At 39.4% G+C, this 15,881-nt stretch overlaps 1 protein-coding gene across 1 annotated transcript in view; it reads left to right on the top strand.

The window, feature by feature from the left end:
- wnt9a (wingless-type MMTV integration site family, member 9A) overlaps window positions 1-14,278 on the top strand; it is a 59,987-nt gene extending 45,709 nt beyond the window's left edge. The window contains exon 4 of the mRNA XM_073048977.1: window positions 5,257-14,278. Coding sequence (XP_072905078.1) covers window positions 5,257-5,739 — 483 coding nt within the window. The 3' untranslated portion in view covers window positions 5,740-14,278. The remainder of the gene's footprint in view (window positions 1-5,256) is intronic.
- The last annotated feature ends 1,603 nt before the right edge of the window (window positions 14,279-15,881 follow it).

Here is a 15,881-nt window from a genome sequence, read left to right as displayed (position 1 = left end):
AATCCAGTTTTCTGAGGTTACATATCTATGAGAGAAAACTGCCACTAATTTGGCTACTCTCAATATGGAACTGCAATGTGGATGGATGGTTTGTGAAATAGTGCACGTCTTCTCCCAGTTACTTAGGGCTTCCGTATGCTTCAATTGCGTGGACTTAAGATTTTCAGTATTGATCCAAATGTTCTCCTGCACTCAGAGTGGTCATGGGCCAGCATTTCATTCTTAGGAGTAACTGGAACTTCTTCAGTTTCTCAAGAGGGCTTTGAGTACAGTATTGATGCTTTACCTCTTTGTCTGGTAATATCTTCCTGCACTAGAGCTTGGAATGCTGTGCTGGTCCTCTCCATCTTATGAATGCTTGACTATGTCCAACCTGTGGATATGAATGAGCATTTGGGAAACCAGCAGGGTGCTTGGTTTTCTGCTTGTTGTGGGGCCGCAGGTATATTCTGCCATGTAGGAACTCAGTTCACAGCCACATTTTTGACATGTGAATAGTGTGGGTTGCGAACAGTTCACAGGAATCGATCAGCTATGACGAAATGGCAGAGCAGGGTTGATGGACCAAATGTCCTAATTCTGCTTTGCTATCTTATGGTTTTATGGTCTTATACTTGCTGTAACCTGTGGAGGACCTCTATCTTCTATGGGATTTGCTGTGGCACACTTAGACAATATAGCCTGTCCGGTCGAGCAGACTGGATATAATTTATGCCCTCAAACCTAGGGAGGTAGGCCTAGGAAAAGACACTCCCATTGGTTGGCTTTTCCTTTCAGTGAAATTAGAGGATTTTGCAGAGCTAACATTAGTGTCTCAAGATGCCTGCCATATCTAGTCTAGGTCTCAGAGTACGTAGGAGGACAGGGAACAATTTCTCTATGGAATCAATGACCTGCTAACACAGCTCAGCTATTTAGTGTTGGAGCTGAAACTCAACTCACTTCATTCACTCAAGATCTGCCTCTAGCTCCACAGGTCGGGTACATCACAGCTAAATGGAGGGAACGTTTTCGACTGATGTTTTCCAGCTTTGACTTCAGAAGAATCATTTTCCCCCAATATTAAATGTTGTTTCTACCCAACTGGTCATTATTTCCTTCCCAAGTTATGCTGTAATCTCTCTGATATTCACTCCCAAATTGGTTTTGTGTTGTGGATATATGCCTTCAGGGCAGTCGATTAATATTGCTCAGCTCATCTCCCAGTGAATAGTGGAATCTCTCTTTTATCTCAGCAGGCTGGGTTGAACTTAGACTGTGATCGTAGACTACTGCATCCTCACCTTCAATTACTTTTGGTTAGTGTTGAATGCTGTGGAATAAAAGTATAGAATAGAAAAGAATAACAGAAGGGACTTGGAAAAAAGTTTCCAGCGTAATTTTTTAGTTCCAAATATCATAGATAAACACACATCTTTAGAAGGATGTATTATAGATTGTTACCTGTTCGATATAATTGTTCAATTATCAACTCAATGCCACTTCAGGAGAGCATAGGTTGTCCAATAAAGGAAAAAAGTGCTTTTCCCTTCCAAATAAAATAGAAATATGAATGGTGATTTAGTAGAAATAATGATCTAGAGTCCTGGAGTAAGAATCCAAAATGATATGTATTATGGTAACACCAAAGCAGTTTGAGAATTGTTGGAGAATTTGGGAAAAAGTCTGGAAGTAAGAGCATTAATAAAAATGACTTTTGAAATTCACTTGTGAAATTGTGCCAGTATTAATTTGGGAGGGAAGTCTGCTGTTTTTATGCCATCAGGCCACGAATAGCCCTAGGTTTTTAATATTAATGTGATTGACACTAATCTTTTCTTTGAAATATCTGAGCAAGCCAGTCTGTCAAAGAATTGGGAATGATCAAAAAATGCTGACCTTGCCAGCAATGCCCACATAAATTCTTAAAAAATGGATTCCTTCCTACTAACTTCCTTTTATGCTCTTGTCAAAGTCAGACCCTGGCTGATGAGTGATCATTTCCTCTGCAAAATGATCAGTGTCTCGGTAACACAGTACTATTTATTGGAGCAACGGCGCATGGTATGCTGGCAGCAGGCAGACACCCACACAATCAGATTCCCATCTGACTTCTTGGTGATGCAATGCCAAATGAAGTACCGGTGTTTCCAGAGACTGAGAGAAAGAGGGGTATGTTCCACAAAAAGAAATTTCTGTTCCTCTCCATTGACTGATATGGATATCTCCCCACTGCTAATGACAAATAGCTGACAGTGCAGTATTTAAAAGAATACAATAATCTGAAACTTAGTCTTTTTTTTGGAGAAATTAAACTACGGTCTATTCTAGTGAATGCTACTGATACACACAAGATGCTGGAGGAACGCAGCAGGTCAGACAGGTTCCGTCTGAGTCTTTATGAAGGCCCTGGGCCTGGAGCATCGATTGTTTTTCCTCTCCGTAGGTGTGATCTGACCTGCTGAGCTCCCCCAGCATTTTGTTATTCTGGATTTCCAGCATCTGCTGAATCTCTTGTGATTGACTTTTCCACAGTTGATCTTGGAGTACTTCTGTTAACTTGGCCTTCCATCTTTCCTAGACTAGCAAAAGCAGCATTAGTGCCTATTCATCACTTTTTATTTGTAGTGTTTTGCTGAAAGCTTTTGCTTGGCCTATTTAATAGCTGATGTGTACAGAGATATGGTCAGAACTTATTGATGGTAGGGTTAATTACGCAGACAGAAGCAGGATGTTATTTTTGACCTCTGATGTCCTGAATTTAACAGCGAAGACAATCCTACCTCCTTGATCAGAGAGCGCTTGATTGCACAGTGCAAGAAATCTTTTGTGGTTGTGGTCTTGGAGTAGAGATTGTAATTGTGAGTCCTAACGCTTTCTGTATTCGGAAGCAGGGAGGTATAATGGGACATGTGCAAGCAACACTCAGGCCGATGGAGTTCAACATGGGAAGTATGAGGTCATGAACTTTGGATGCGAGCAAAATAAATCAAAATATTTTCCTAACTGTGGCAGACTAGAAGTTGTGTAATAGAGCCTTAAAATTGTAAAGCACAGAAATGGGCTTTTCTGACCTTCTTTTCTATTAGACCTTTCTGCTCATCTACACCAACTTTATTTGCCCACATTACCTCTGCATCCTTCAATACTTTGCCTATTAAGTGCCTCTCTAAATGCCTCTTATAGTGATTGTATGTGACTCCACGACCTCATCCGGCAGTGAGCCTCACATATCAACTGGTTTCTATGTTATTAAGAACATCCCTCAAATCTCCTCAAATTGAAAAGCAAAAAGACAGCAGATGCTGGAAATTTAAAATTAAATGAGAAAATGCCTGAAACACTCAGCAGGAAGAGAAAACACTTTTCTCTAACCTTAAACCTGTGTCCTATTGTTCTTTAAAATATTCCTTTACTATGTGAAAAGGGTTCTGACCATCTACCATATTTATGCTACCTATAATTCCACATATCTCCATCAGGTACTGCTCAGCCTCCAGTTCTCCGGGGGAAGCAAACCCAGTCTTTTCAATCTCACCTCATTACTGAAGGGCCACCCAATCAGTGAAGTTGAATGATAAAGGGATTCCACAACATCAATACAGGAAAACTCTCCCACTGAGGAATCCAGGACAGGATTATGCAGCTTTAGAACATGTTTCTGATCGCTTGAAGAAAACATGATAGACAACATTAGAAAGAGAATATTCTTCAGTTAATTAAGCATTCTAAATATCACACCTTAAATAGTGATGCCAAATGCTATTCCCCTGTTTTTCAGGCAGACTTTTCCATAGATGATGTCATGGGGTTAACAGATAATGCACAGAGCATGGCAGAGATTCAACTCATGACATCACCGGTGGAGCAGTCCATTGGTAGCAAAGGGGTAGGGGGGAAGTAATGTAAATTTCACAGCAAATAAACTGTGAGTGTTCAAACATAATATTAACTCTTTCAAGGTTACAAACTAATACAAATTATGAAGGAGTTACAGGTAGAATTAATACTGGATTTATGCCAGCAATGCCAGCTTTCACTTTGACATACACAGTTGGCTTTTATTATAGTTTTATAGTTTATATTTCATATCTCCCATTGCTGTAAAAAGATCATAATTATTATAAAGAAATCTCTACATTGAACTCTTTGCTTGCTAGTGACATGCCTGACAGATCCATGGATCCCACATCAACCAGTTGTACATTTTTGCTTTGCCTTTGGGACCTGAGCGATATTGCAAAGCTACGTTTATATCATTTACGTTGTCTCTGTCTCTCTGCTTTTCCTCAGCAAGGTGCTAAGGGGCTGACTCATTGAAACTGAGGGACGAGAGATGCATTTCAGGCTTAAGTATCTAATGCCTTCACAATGGCTGCAGAGTAGACACAAGAGAACCTGCAGATGCTGGAAATCTGGAGCAACATACTCAAAATGCTAGAGGAACTCGGCAGGTCAGGTGGCACCTATGGAGGGAAATAAACAGTTGATATTTCAGACTAAGACCCTTCATCAGCACTGGAAAGGAACTGGACAGAAGCCAGAATAAAAGGGGAGGGGAAGGAGCAGCAGCTATCAGTTGATAGGTGAATTACGGTAGGAGGAGGAAAGCAGGAGGGTAGGGAGGGTGTGAAGAAAAGGGAAAGATGTGAGCAGCTGGGAGGTGATAGGTGGATGGGGAAAAAGGCTGAAGAAGAAGGAATCTGAAAAGAGAGGACAGTAGGGAAGTAGGTGGGAACCAGAGGGAGGAAGGAGGATGAAGGTGACGGACATGTCATAGGGAGAGATCTGTGCTCTTTCCCCTTCTCCCTATTCTTTTATTCTGGCTTCATTCACTTTCTTTTCCAGTCCTGATGAAAAGTTTTGGAACAAAACATCTACAATGCATTTCCCTCCATAGATGCTGCTTGACCTTCTGAGTTCCTCCAGTGGAGAAAGTTTTGTCTTTATTTAGCTGCTCTACATTTTGAGGCTGACAACTTTATTACTGGTGCCAAAGTCTTTCACCATGGAGTTCAAAATGAGAAGACAGAATCTCAACAAACTTCCAGAAGCCCAGAAGTACATGAAAAGGTCCTTGTAGATAAACATCTGCAAGGAACTTATGTTGAAGAGGTGCTGGAATCAAAAGAATAAGAATAGTAAATAGTCAACTTTGGTACAATGGGACAAGAAAATGTATGGTTACTCACCTCTTTAGTATCTGGGCTTCACTATTGATTTACCCTAAATAACTCTTCATGTTGACCTAGACCTGTCTTCCTGTTTTATCTACAGGTTATCAAATCTGGGGTGGAGACCACCTGCAAATGTCATGGGGTTTCTGGTTCCTGCACAGTTCGGACTTGCTGGAGGCAACTGGCACCATTCCACGAGATTGGCAAGTTACTCAAACTGAAATATGAGACATCGCTCAAGGTGGGCAGCACAACAAATGAAGCGACTGGCGAAGGGGAAATTACGCCACCGAAGAAAGCCATTCCAGCTACCTACCACCAGCAAAATCAGATCCCAAGGACTACTGACTTAGTCTATATCGATGACTCACCAAGCTTCTGCCGGCCAAGCAAGTACTCACCAGGTACTGCAACACGGAAATGCTATAAGGATAAGAATTGTGAGAGCATCTGCTGTGGCCGGGGACACAACACCCAGAGTCGAGTAGTGACACGCCCATGCCAGTGCCAAGTGCGCTGGTGCTGTTATGTGGAGTGTAAACAATGTACTCAAAGAGAAGAGATATACACCTGCAAAGACTAACAGTTTCTAGAGGAAAACAAAACTATGGAAAACCAGGGTGAAGAGCACGGTGGATCTGCCCAAAGAAATAATGCAACAAATCCAAATGTTCCTAAAAGTAGTACAGAGAAAATGTCGGTTTCTCAGTAGAACTGATGTATAACCTGCAGATCTTCTGCATTCAACCAGCTAAAGTCTGAAGTCAGATGACGCAGAGCTAGACAGATATTGAATGATGAAAGGTTGGGTTCTAAGTAAACTACTTTAGTTGTGTCATATAATGAATTACTTTAAAGTTAATGCGTCTCAAACAGAATTGAACATGACAACGACAGCTTCACAGTTGAGATGGTTAAGAATTTGAGAACTTCAGTTTTAATTAATTAACACTGGGTTTGTTCAGGCCAATAGTTATAAGGTCTAAAACATACCATTTGGTGCTCATTTAATGAATGAGTTTTAAAGATGTCTTCCAAATATAGAAACAGGATGAGAAGAGGCAGCAAGGCATAACAGTTCCAAAAGAAGAAGAATGAAGAAAAACTATTTTACAATAAATAACCAAATCTCATTAAAATTAGACTGCCAAAGTGCCCACAACCCTAATATTTAACATTCAGTGAGGGTTCAGATGAATAGGCTTCATTAAGAGCAGGAAATTATATTAAAGTTGTTCCTTAGTTTTTTTTCATACAAAATGTACTGTGTACTTTAGAAGTGGGCCTCATGGACAGGATTTCGTTCCCTCCCTGTACTGAATTCATTGATCTCCATTGACATGGTGCTAGGGATGCTTCAGTTGGTTACAGAATAGGATCCTTATGTCTGTAGTGGCCTGACTCCTTAAGACTGATTCTCCAGTAGGAGATCAGAGCCAAGAAGCTTTGTGGGATCACTGATTAAGTTGAGTGGCTGAATAGATTTATTATTTGTGAATTTCAGACAGACTGTCCAGGAAGGCCATAGGCTTCATTGCTAGTGTTAACCCATCTGAGCAGGACAAGTGATAGCAGGGTTTGGGATGACAGAGAAGAACTTAACAGTACCTTTCTTTTCTAGTTATTACACTTTTTGGAAGTACGTAAGTGTAAAAAAGTCAAGTTGGATTTAAATTGCAATGTTGCTTATATTTCCAAAGCCAACCTTTGTCACCCTAACTCTATCCTAATCTGGTCACAATGGTTAAATACCCTCACGCCCAGCTGTTCTCATGAGTCCTGTTTAATAATCTGACAATGGATGACTGGTTCCCAGGATATTGCCCTCCAGTGAGGAATGTGCCTTTCAAGGAGTGAATGGGGGTGGGGGTGGTAATGTTGGCCATGGTGAGGGGATAGGGGCAGAGGAGGAATAGAAGCTGATGAGAATCAAGATCCATGAGAAATTCCAAGGTTTATTTACAGATCTTGCCAAGATCTTGGAAAAGTTTCCTTAACCTCAGTGTGCCTTTTCTGCAGGGTTACTTGGTTTTTGTATTCTTTCGGGCTTAGGTTGACTCACCATAGTCCAATTGGAGTGAGGAACCAAAAAACTGTTTGTACAAGTAAAAAGTTCCAGGAAGAGTGACAATTTCTTGTGGTAATTTCATTCCTGGGATCTGCATTTGAATTTAGCAGTGGTATCAGATAGATTCTTCAGTCTGATAGCTTCCAGGAAGTGCTGGGTTCCTGGAAGACGTGCAGCAGGGTCCATGCAATTGACATTAACATTCTACTTATTATGGGGCTGGGACTATTGTCGACTTAGCCCCAAATGTTATGAAACAGTTCATTTAAGTGGTTACAAAATGTGAACCTTGGATAGTATGTGCTCCCAGAGCACATTTTGAGTTCCTATATTCAAGCATTTAATGATTTCATTACCTTGTGGTATTCCTGACAAAACAAGGCCTATAAACCATTTGAATGTTCACCACTAGATTGTGGTTCTCTGCAAATCGAAAACTTTGACAAGCAGCAATCATACAGAGAAGTATCTTGTAGACAAGAGATGTGGCACATTGTCTTCCTTCAATCATTTACTTGCAGTCTGTCAGAAAAGAGACTAATTCATCCCAATGAGACCTTCAGCAACACCACAGTGAAGATGTAATTGCAGTTGAAGTCTCAGAATGCTTCAAATACCATATAATCGATCAGTATCTGCAATTCTCAATATGGCAGTTGCAGGCTAATTATACGTGATGATGAAAGCAATGGACAATAATTCTATGGAGCTCTTATGAGAATCTGTGCAGAGCCAACTGTGGAGCACTGCCTACTTTCACTGAATGCAGTAAGGATGCAAATTTGTTTCCAAGACTCTGGCTCTTTAGGCCAAAGTCTGGCAGATAATTAAAAAAAAATGGCAGAAGGTGTTGATGTAAAGACTGGACTCTGACGTGAACATATTGTATTTAAGTGGATTTAACTGGCTGGAGATCAGTAAGGATTAGCAGTAACTGCATATCCCTCACTCTGTTATAACAATTTGACGAATCACCGAGCATGCTCACAAACTACTACTTAATCCTGACACCCCTCATTTCTACAGGCTGAATTGAAACAATTCTACCCTCTTTAGGGTAATATTCTTAAAAGAAGTAAGAAGACCGACAAAACAGGAGTATACTGAAGGCCAGCAGGATGTTCAGAGACCACCATTCTGTAGCTTCTGAAACTAAGATAGTTTTACTGCAAAATAGATGCATCAATTTGCTTCCTGCTCCTAGATGTCACCGGCATGTCTTGTAAATAGTATTGATTAAATATGCTGGTTACACCTAGCGGTAGAATTAAATGGTTATGTGATCCATTTTAGGCAGCTTGGAATGTAGCTTCAATGGTGAATGATGAGACGTGCAGCTTCCAATTAAGAGTGGCCTGCTTTTATTCAACAAATCTATAAGAAATACTGTACAATGATGAAATATTGAAGCTGACTTGGCTAGAGGATTGACCCAATCAGCATAAAGCTCCATTATACACTTACAGTACACCATGATCAGAGTGGTGTCATTGAGACACTATCCCGAAGAATAGCAAGGAACATTAACTCAACTCACGTTGACAAGAACATGGATTATTACTTCTGGACTGCAATAAGATTTATTGCACCGTGTGGGTCCTTACGTCAAGATATACTTTAAATGACTTCATAGAAAGTACTTGGGTCACATTCATTCAGCAAGATAAGGTTGGAAAACTCCAAGACTGGTGTAACTAAGAATGTAATTCAAGAACCAGTCAAAGGGCTACTTATATTGAGGGTGGAAATGAGGGTGGAGTGTTTAATATGCATGCAACTGTGGTGAATAACCTCGTATTGTATAGAATTATCAAAAATGTCTTCTTTGTTTTGGTTACATGATGTATTAATGTGCCATATGCCCCACTTATAACACACCCTCGTATTATTCACTGTTGATCACAGTATGACAGAGAACTAAAGCTTCCTTCAGTGGATTTTACAAAACATGCGCTGTGCAATCTATGCCAGAGAGTTCTCAGGCTCAGTAAACTGATAACAACCAAAAGGAAGCTGGAATTGTCTAACTACACTTTAGCTCAAGGATGGAGTGGTACAAGGGTGGGGAAGATCAGAAGTTATGTCTGCTCCTGATTGCTCTCTAGTGAATCCAGCTGCAGGTGCATGTGGCTGTAGGTGTGTGCGCATGTGCATCCGTCATTATGAGAGAAGGGTAGGGATTTGGATCTTGGAAAAATCAGCCAGTAAAATACCAAATTCTATCAATAAGTATTGCAACATACGTTGGTGTGGATTATCATCCAGCGCAATATTCTGAGATGAAACAAAAATAAAGGTGAAAACAAACCTCTACCATTACAGGGTGTGTTATAAATGATTAGTGCAGTACAGAGTATATTGACCCTGGTAGCAGTATCTGAAGAGTTTTAGTTTAACTTTCTACCACAGTGCACCACTGGCTGGTAAAATAGTGGCCTTTGCTGTAACCTATATTATAACGGTCACAGAACGAGTCAGTTCTAATCATAAATATATATAAATATATATATTATATTTATATATATATATATATTATTGTTAGTGGGTGGGATGGGGTGCAATGACTATATGTGTAAATGTGCTCAATTGCATGAGTGTAAAATTGGGTTTGATGATCCTCATAAAAACACAAGGCAATGGTTATTTCAGGTCACTTACTGTATGTTAATAAAATTGTAAATCTGATAGGAAGATTTGCAGACACCTGCCATTTCTGGCAAAGCCACAGACGTTGAGATCACAGAAAATCTCCCCAGTAGCTTTAAAATATCTCTAACTCTCAATGAACGAAGGAAATCTCTTTCCAACTCAACTGAACAAATAATGAAAAAGATTTAACAGACGCAAAAGCAAGGATTTTAAAGATCCAGAGAGCTATTTTATTAAAAGCTTTGAAACAGCTTTTTTGATGCTTTCCTGATGTGATGAGACTGCCACTTCTGGCAGACATTATGTACTTGTGTGCACCAAAAGAAGTATCATTATACAATGAGTTTATGACTAACTAGTTGACATTTAAGCTAGAATACAAATTAGTTCAGTGGGATCATTTACATTTAAAATTTAAGGAACAAGTTGTATCTTATTATTTAAAGATCAAATAGCTACCTGGCTGTTGTTCATGGTAGAACATCTGAGGGGCAGGAGTCAATTATGCTGATGTCATTATCGATCCAGTTTATCGATTTGGAAGAGTTACTTTCAATCTGGATCAGTTCATTCAGTCCAAAAAGGTGAGAAAGAACCTACAGTACTGTTCAGTTTCTATATTAACAGTACAATGTTGCATTTAAAATCCTCTGGAGTGGTTTTGCATTTTTTAAATGAGACACAATCTTCACTTTGTGGAGGTTAATCAGATTGCCAGAACCATATCACCCATGATGGTGGGACCATTCAGTCAGTTATCATTGTCCATAAAGAGTTTTGGCAAGCTCCTTATGGAACTCTTCTTTCCACTTTGTTTTCGTTGGAGCAGTCTGCAGTTAAACCAAGCTCAGTGGAGTAGATTTTCCTGCAGTCCATCTTATCCTGGCATGGCCCTGTCCTTCTCTCCTTTTGGTATCACTTTTGCCAATCATGCCAAACAATTGAACACTATCTCTTTACCAAATGAGACTATCAATGTACAAAGTCATAGATTGATGTTGATTCTTCTGTCACTCAAAGCACAGAGGTCGAATGTAGCATTATACAATTGAACCCAGGATTTTCCTGATCTGCATGGCATAGTAAATACAAAGTGCACATATTGCTCCGAATTTTTGTCAGAATATGCCCTGAAACACTTCACTGGAGTGTACTAAAATAAAATTAGGTTAAAAGGTATTAGAGAAGGTGATCAAAACTTTATTATATGAACAGTTTTAGCAATGCAAACTTGTGGGGCAAAAGGGGCCATGAAAGGAGATTCAGCATTTAGGGCCCAGAATTCTTAAGCGAACTGCAGATGATTACAGCTAGGATGGTTGAGGCTATTGGAGGTTGAACAGGATGTGTTGTAATTGGAATCGAGGTTTGGTTAAGCTTAAATTTATGGAAGTAGGAAGGCAAGCCAGGAAGGATTTGGAATAATCAAAACTGGAGTTAACAATAGCATAGAAGCAGGGCAATGCATTTACCCACTGAGCCAGTTATGATTTTGTTTGTATATTAGGGAAAATTATGAAGAGCGACAGGCAAAAAAGTGTTTTTAAAAGATGTTATAAGAAAAGGATAAAATAATTAAAGTGTATAGCATAAAACTTTTTACACAAGATTATTTTAATCAGATTTGAATCACAGTTGGATAGAATGTTCATGTAAATATTAATTCTCAAATATGCATTACAGTTCAGATCCTTTCCTTTAGTATTGCTGAAGGGAAATCTCATAGTGTGAGGGTTAAAGTGTTTTGTATAAAATGGCTTTGTTCTGCATTTCCAACACACTTATTCTCGCCACGCTGAACAGACTCTCATGCCTAAGTAAGCAGCATATAAATATTTGACTTGCTTTCAAAAATGTCCCCAGTCTCGCTCCCACTTATCCTAGTGATATTCTTCTGCATTCAATCGGGCTTTATCTCATTCTCTGCATATACATTCTCCTCCATCAGCCAAACTCCATTAGCCCTGCCACTCAAATCACTGTTTTATAATAAAACTCCCTGTGATTTTCTGATTATACCACAACTCTCCAAGGTCTTTTCACTTTTCCCCTCATCTTCAACGCCCATTGTTTTTTGACTTCCGAATGTTGAGTGTGTTGAGATATTTCTACGCTGCAAGGATATACTTGTGGGCTGCTAGATTGATTATTGTGCCACTTACCTGCAAAACAGCTCAGCTCAATTCCTTCACTGTAAGAGGAACGACTTAAGGATAAGGCATTGATATGCTTACGTGACATTATGTGGTTTCATCCCAAAGTAGGAGGGAGCAGACGGAAACCCAGTTTTATTGTCTCTGTGTGATGTATTGATGAGGATGTGCATGTATGAGCGAAGGTGTGCATGTCTGAATGGAGATATGATTGTGATGGCCGTGAGGAAGAATGAGTGTTGCTGCCTGACTTAAAAGCAGTTTCTCGCACTGAACCTGGATGCTTTCTGTAATTATTTAAGTATATACTATTTAATGTGGATATATTTTGCTCTTGTAAATTGTAAATACTGATTTTTCCTCTGTTCTCCTGTGGTATTAATACGTCTCAGTTAGTGCGGCACATATACTTTATATTGACACTAATTAGGAATGCAATGGTGGCAGCCTTTCCCTTTCTGGGCCAGTTTCATGCTCATTTGCCTACAAGCCACTAATTGCTTGACCACCCACCCTCTGAACCTCCACCACCTCAAGCACCTTAACTTGGGGCGGCCATTAGATGACACCCCTGAGAATTTGAGGCAAAATAAAAGGACCAATGGCTGATGAAAATATTAGTTATTAGGGACTAGTTCAGTAAAAGTGGAAGAGCTTAACATTTAGATACTGGCTCAACTCATTTTGGATTAGTTTGCCATCAATGCTTCAACTGAGCCAAAGAGCTCCTGATATTGTTGCTCATGATCCCAGCACCTGGAGTCTTCTGTGTAACCAGGATATTTAGATTTCTGTTGATAGAGGAAAGCGGCAGGAATGAGCAGACTTTTAATTCCATTACACTCAATAGTCCCATGTTTCTTCAAGCTCAAACAGTAACTTGACTATATGATTTGATAGAAACTACAAACAGTAAGGCCCCCATACTTCTCAGGAGTTTATTCCATAATATTTGACAAAGTGAAATAAAATATTATCATTATTTTGAGTGGTGATGCTGTAATCAATGTAAAATTGTCAGTGAAGAACTATTCAATGCAGTTTAATAAAATCACCCAATCTAATGAAGTATGACGGACACATAAAATGGGGTATGTTTGGCCTGTGAAATTGCAAATCCCCACCCCAATGTTAGTGAAGTGAGCAAGTTACTCTGAGAACACTTTGTTCTAATGGGTCATGCCAATGTGTATCAGAAAGCCAATTTCATCTTGATACCATTCTAATATGGAGTATGCCACATCTCACTACACTGACAAGTAGAAGACATCTTGAAATCACTGTTGCCGAGAAAATCATCCTCATTTGATAGCACTAAAGATACCATGTGTAAGTAAGAGTGCATTTTACTCTGCTTTCAAGGTTCAGTTTGGGGTTTTGGAGGCAGAAGGCAATATTTTGCAATGACTATTCAGTTTTAAATGCTACTGACTAGTGATAAATTAATGTCTCCAGCAGAACATCTCTAATTGCAAAAGGATTGCAATACTTAAAAGTTCCTGAGATGTGAGCATAAATACTAGTCCCTGGCCAGCTTGGAGAAGCTGATGATGAGTTGGCTTGAAGCACTCCAACTCATGAAGTGAAAGCACTCCCTTTATGTTTTCAGCAGGTGATCGAACGGTTAATGATGTGCCAATGCAACTACTGACCCAATTCTGGACTGTGGAGCTCATTGGTTTAGAGCAATGCTGTTGAAGCTTTGATGAATTAGTTGTAGTTGTAATGAATTGCTTTGAATTAGTTACTGTTACTATGAGTCAGGCACAGCAGCTATTTTGAACTATTCTACTGCCTTTTGGAGAACCCTGTAGTCTGCTTAAAATAGTGCAATGAAATCTTTCTGATATGCAGATGATAATCCCTGACAATGCAGTACTTCTTTAGTACTACAGCGTTAGTTGTGATATATAACTTAATCAGACAAGATGGAGTGCTTATAACATCCAACTTGGAGAGCAGGAGCCCTTTCCCAAATTAATCTAACTGAAAAGTGGAAAAATAAAAATAAAATGTAGCCATTGCATTCCTGATACTAACATGCCCAGGTTATGTGTGTGTGTGTGTTTTATTTTCTCTCACAGAGTCTAATGGAGCCTAAATTATTTGTTTCTACCTCATGTGCATAGCTTGTAGGTAATGTACTGATTCTTCAGAGTGACTGTGGAGGATGTATTTAAATTATTTAACACCTTGGTATAACAAAAATAAGAGAAATTTGGAAATAAATGAAGTGTGAATTATTTTTCAAATGTGTTTTGTCTTCATCCTTCTCATTTCAAATCTGTAAGGTGTAAAAATGGGAGAAGGTTTTGCATTCAACATGGCAAGGACACTCATATGGCAGTTAAAGATCAGGAGAAGGCTTCATGGATAGTTTGGGTGGGAGAGAGATGGCTGAATTTCAAATGATCTAAAGCTGAAGAGGGGTCTTTGGGGGACTCCAAATTTTCAACTTTTCAGAGAGTACATGAGATGGATATACATCTTCCAGCTCTTTTTATGGTCATCAATAATTTGCATCAGAGCTAGAATCGTACTCATGGTAGAGGGCTCAACACACCAAGAAAGATTTTAAGGATAGCCTACAAAAAAAACATAATTGAAGAGGAATGGGCCAGAGATTTGAGGGTGATAGATAGAAGCAAATGAGAGGAGGGTGGTGACAATATGAGCATCTCCCTTAACCTGCAATATCGTGGCATCCACCCTGTCCTCTCTCAGTTCTTAAAGAGAGTTTTAACCTTGACATATACCTTTTGCCTACTTGACTCATTGAGTTCTTCTAGCATTTTCTTTTCATTCCAGATCCCAGCATCTGCAATCACTTTTCTCTTCAACGACAGTGAGTCTGAGGCATTGAACTTTCATTTTGGTGAAATAGTTCTACAGTTGGGGATAAAGGATGTTGCAACACATGTGTGAGGGATCTATTGATGCCGCAGCAGTTTTTAGGAGAGAGGGACTGGGAGTGCACAGCAACCCAGGGAAGTAGTAAAATTGTTTTCCTCTAACTGAGGCATAGGTCTATACAGCTCTGGGCATTTCACATTATGCTGCAACATTTAAATCAGTCTGATTCCAAAAGTTTGCAAGTGACTCTTTGGCTTGCTTTAGAGTTTGAGGTTCATGATAGTAATGTAGCCCAACACCTTTGCATGTATTCTATCATGCCATCTCAATTTTACATGATTGTGAACTGTCAACATCTCACTGGTCCCAAGCTGCATATTAGATTTTGTATATTACACATGACCCACTGTATTCCTATCATGTGCCAAATGGTACACCACACATCAGGTAGCACACCATACATGTACCACACATCATACTCACACAATACAGCAGCCACACTCCACTTTGCAACCAAAAATTGCAACAATATATTCTTCAAAATAGACTAAGAGGGAGACTGAAACAATATTTTTAATGAATTTTCTGACTTTGGGGTAACTCCCTGAGTAGTCACCAGTCAAGCAGCTTCTAGGAACAAAAATTCAAATGAAATTTACATCTAATCAATGTATCAACTAAATCTTCCAAATAATTGATAAGATGGTTAACAACTAAATGTGCTGACTACAGTCCAATCCAGAGTAATAAGAAATTATTTTGACCCAGTCTTGTGTTTGGAGTTGATTAGTTCTTATCCAAAGAGTTCATATTAGAATGATCAGAAGTGGTGACTTCATGTGATCAGACATGATTTTCTTCACTGCCAATTGAGGTGTGATCTCATTTAGGGGAATATCCAAATTGGGTTAAAGGCCAGCACACTTAATTTGAATTTTGCAGTCAAATGTTACAGTATTCAGATAACAGTGGAGAGTACGGGCTACAAAATTCCCAATACTT

The sequence above is a fragment of the Hemitrygon akajei genome, chromosome 1 (assembly GCF_048418815.1).
Source record: "Hemitrygon akajei chromosome 1, sHemAka1.3, whole genome shotgun sequence".
Classification (NCBI taxonomy): Eukaryota; Metazoa; Chordata; class Chondrichthyes; order Myliobatiformes; family Dasyatidae; genus Hemitrygon; species Hemitrygon akajei.
Note: the sequence above shows the minus strand (reverse complement) of the source record. Positions and strands in the feature narration are given on the sequence as shown.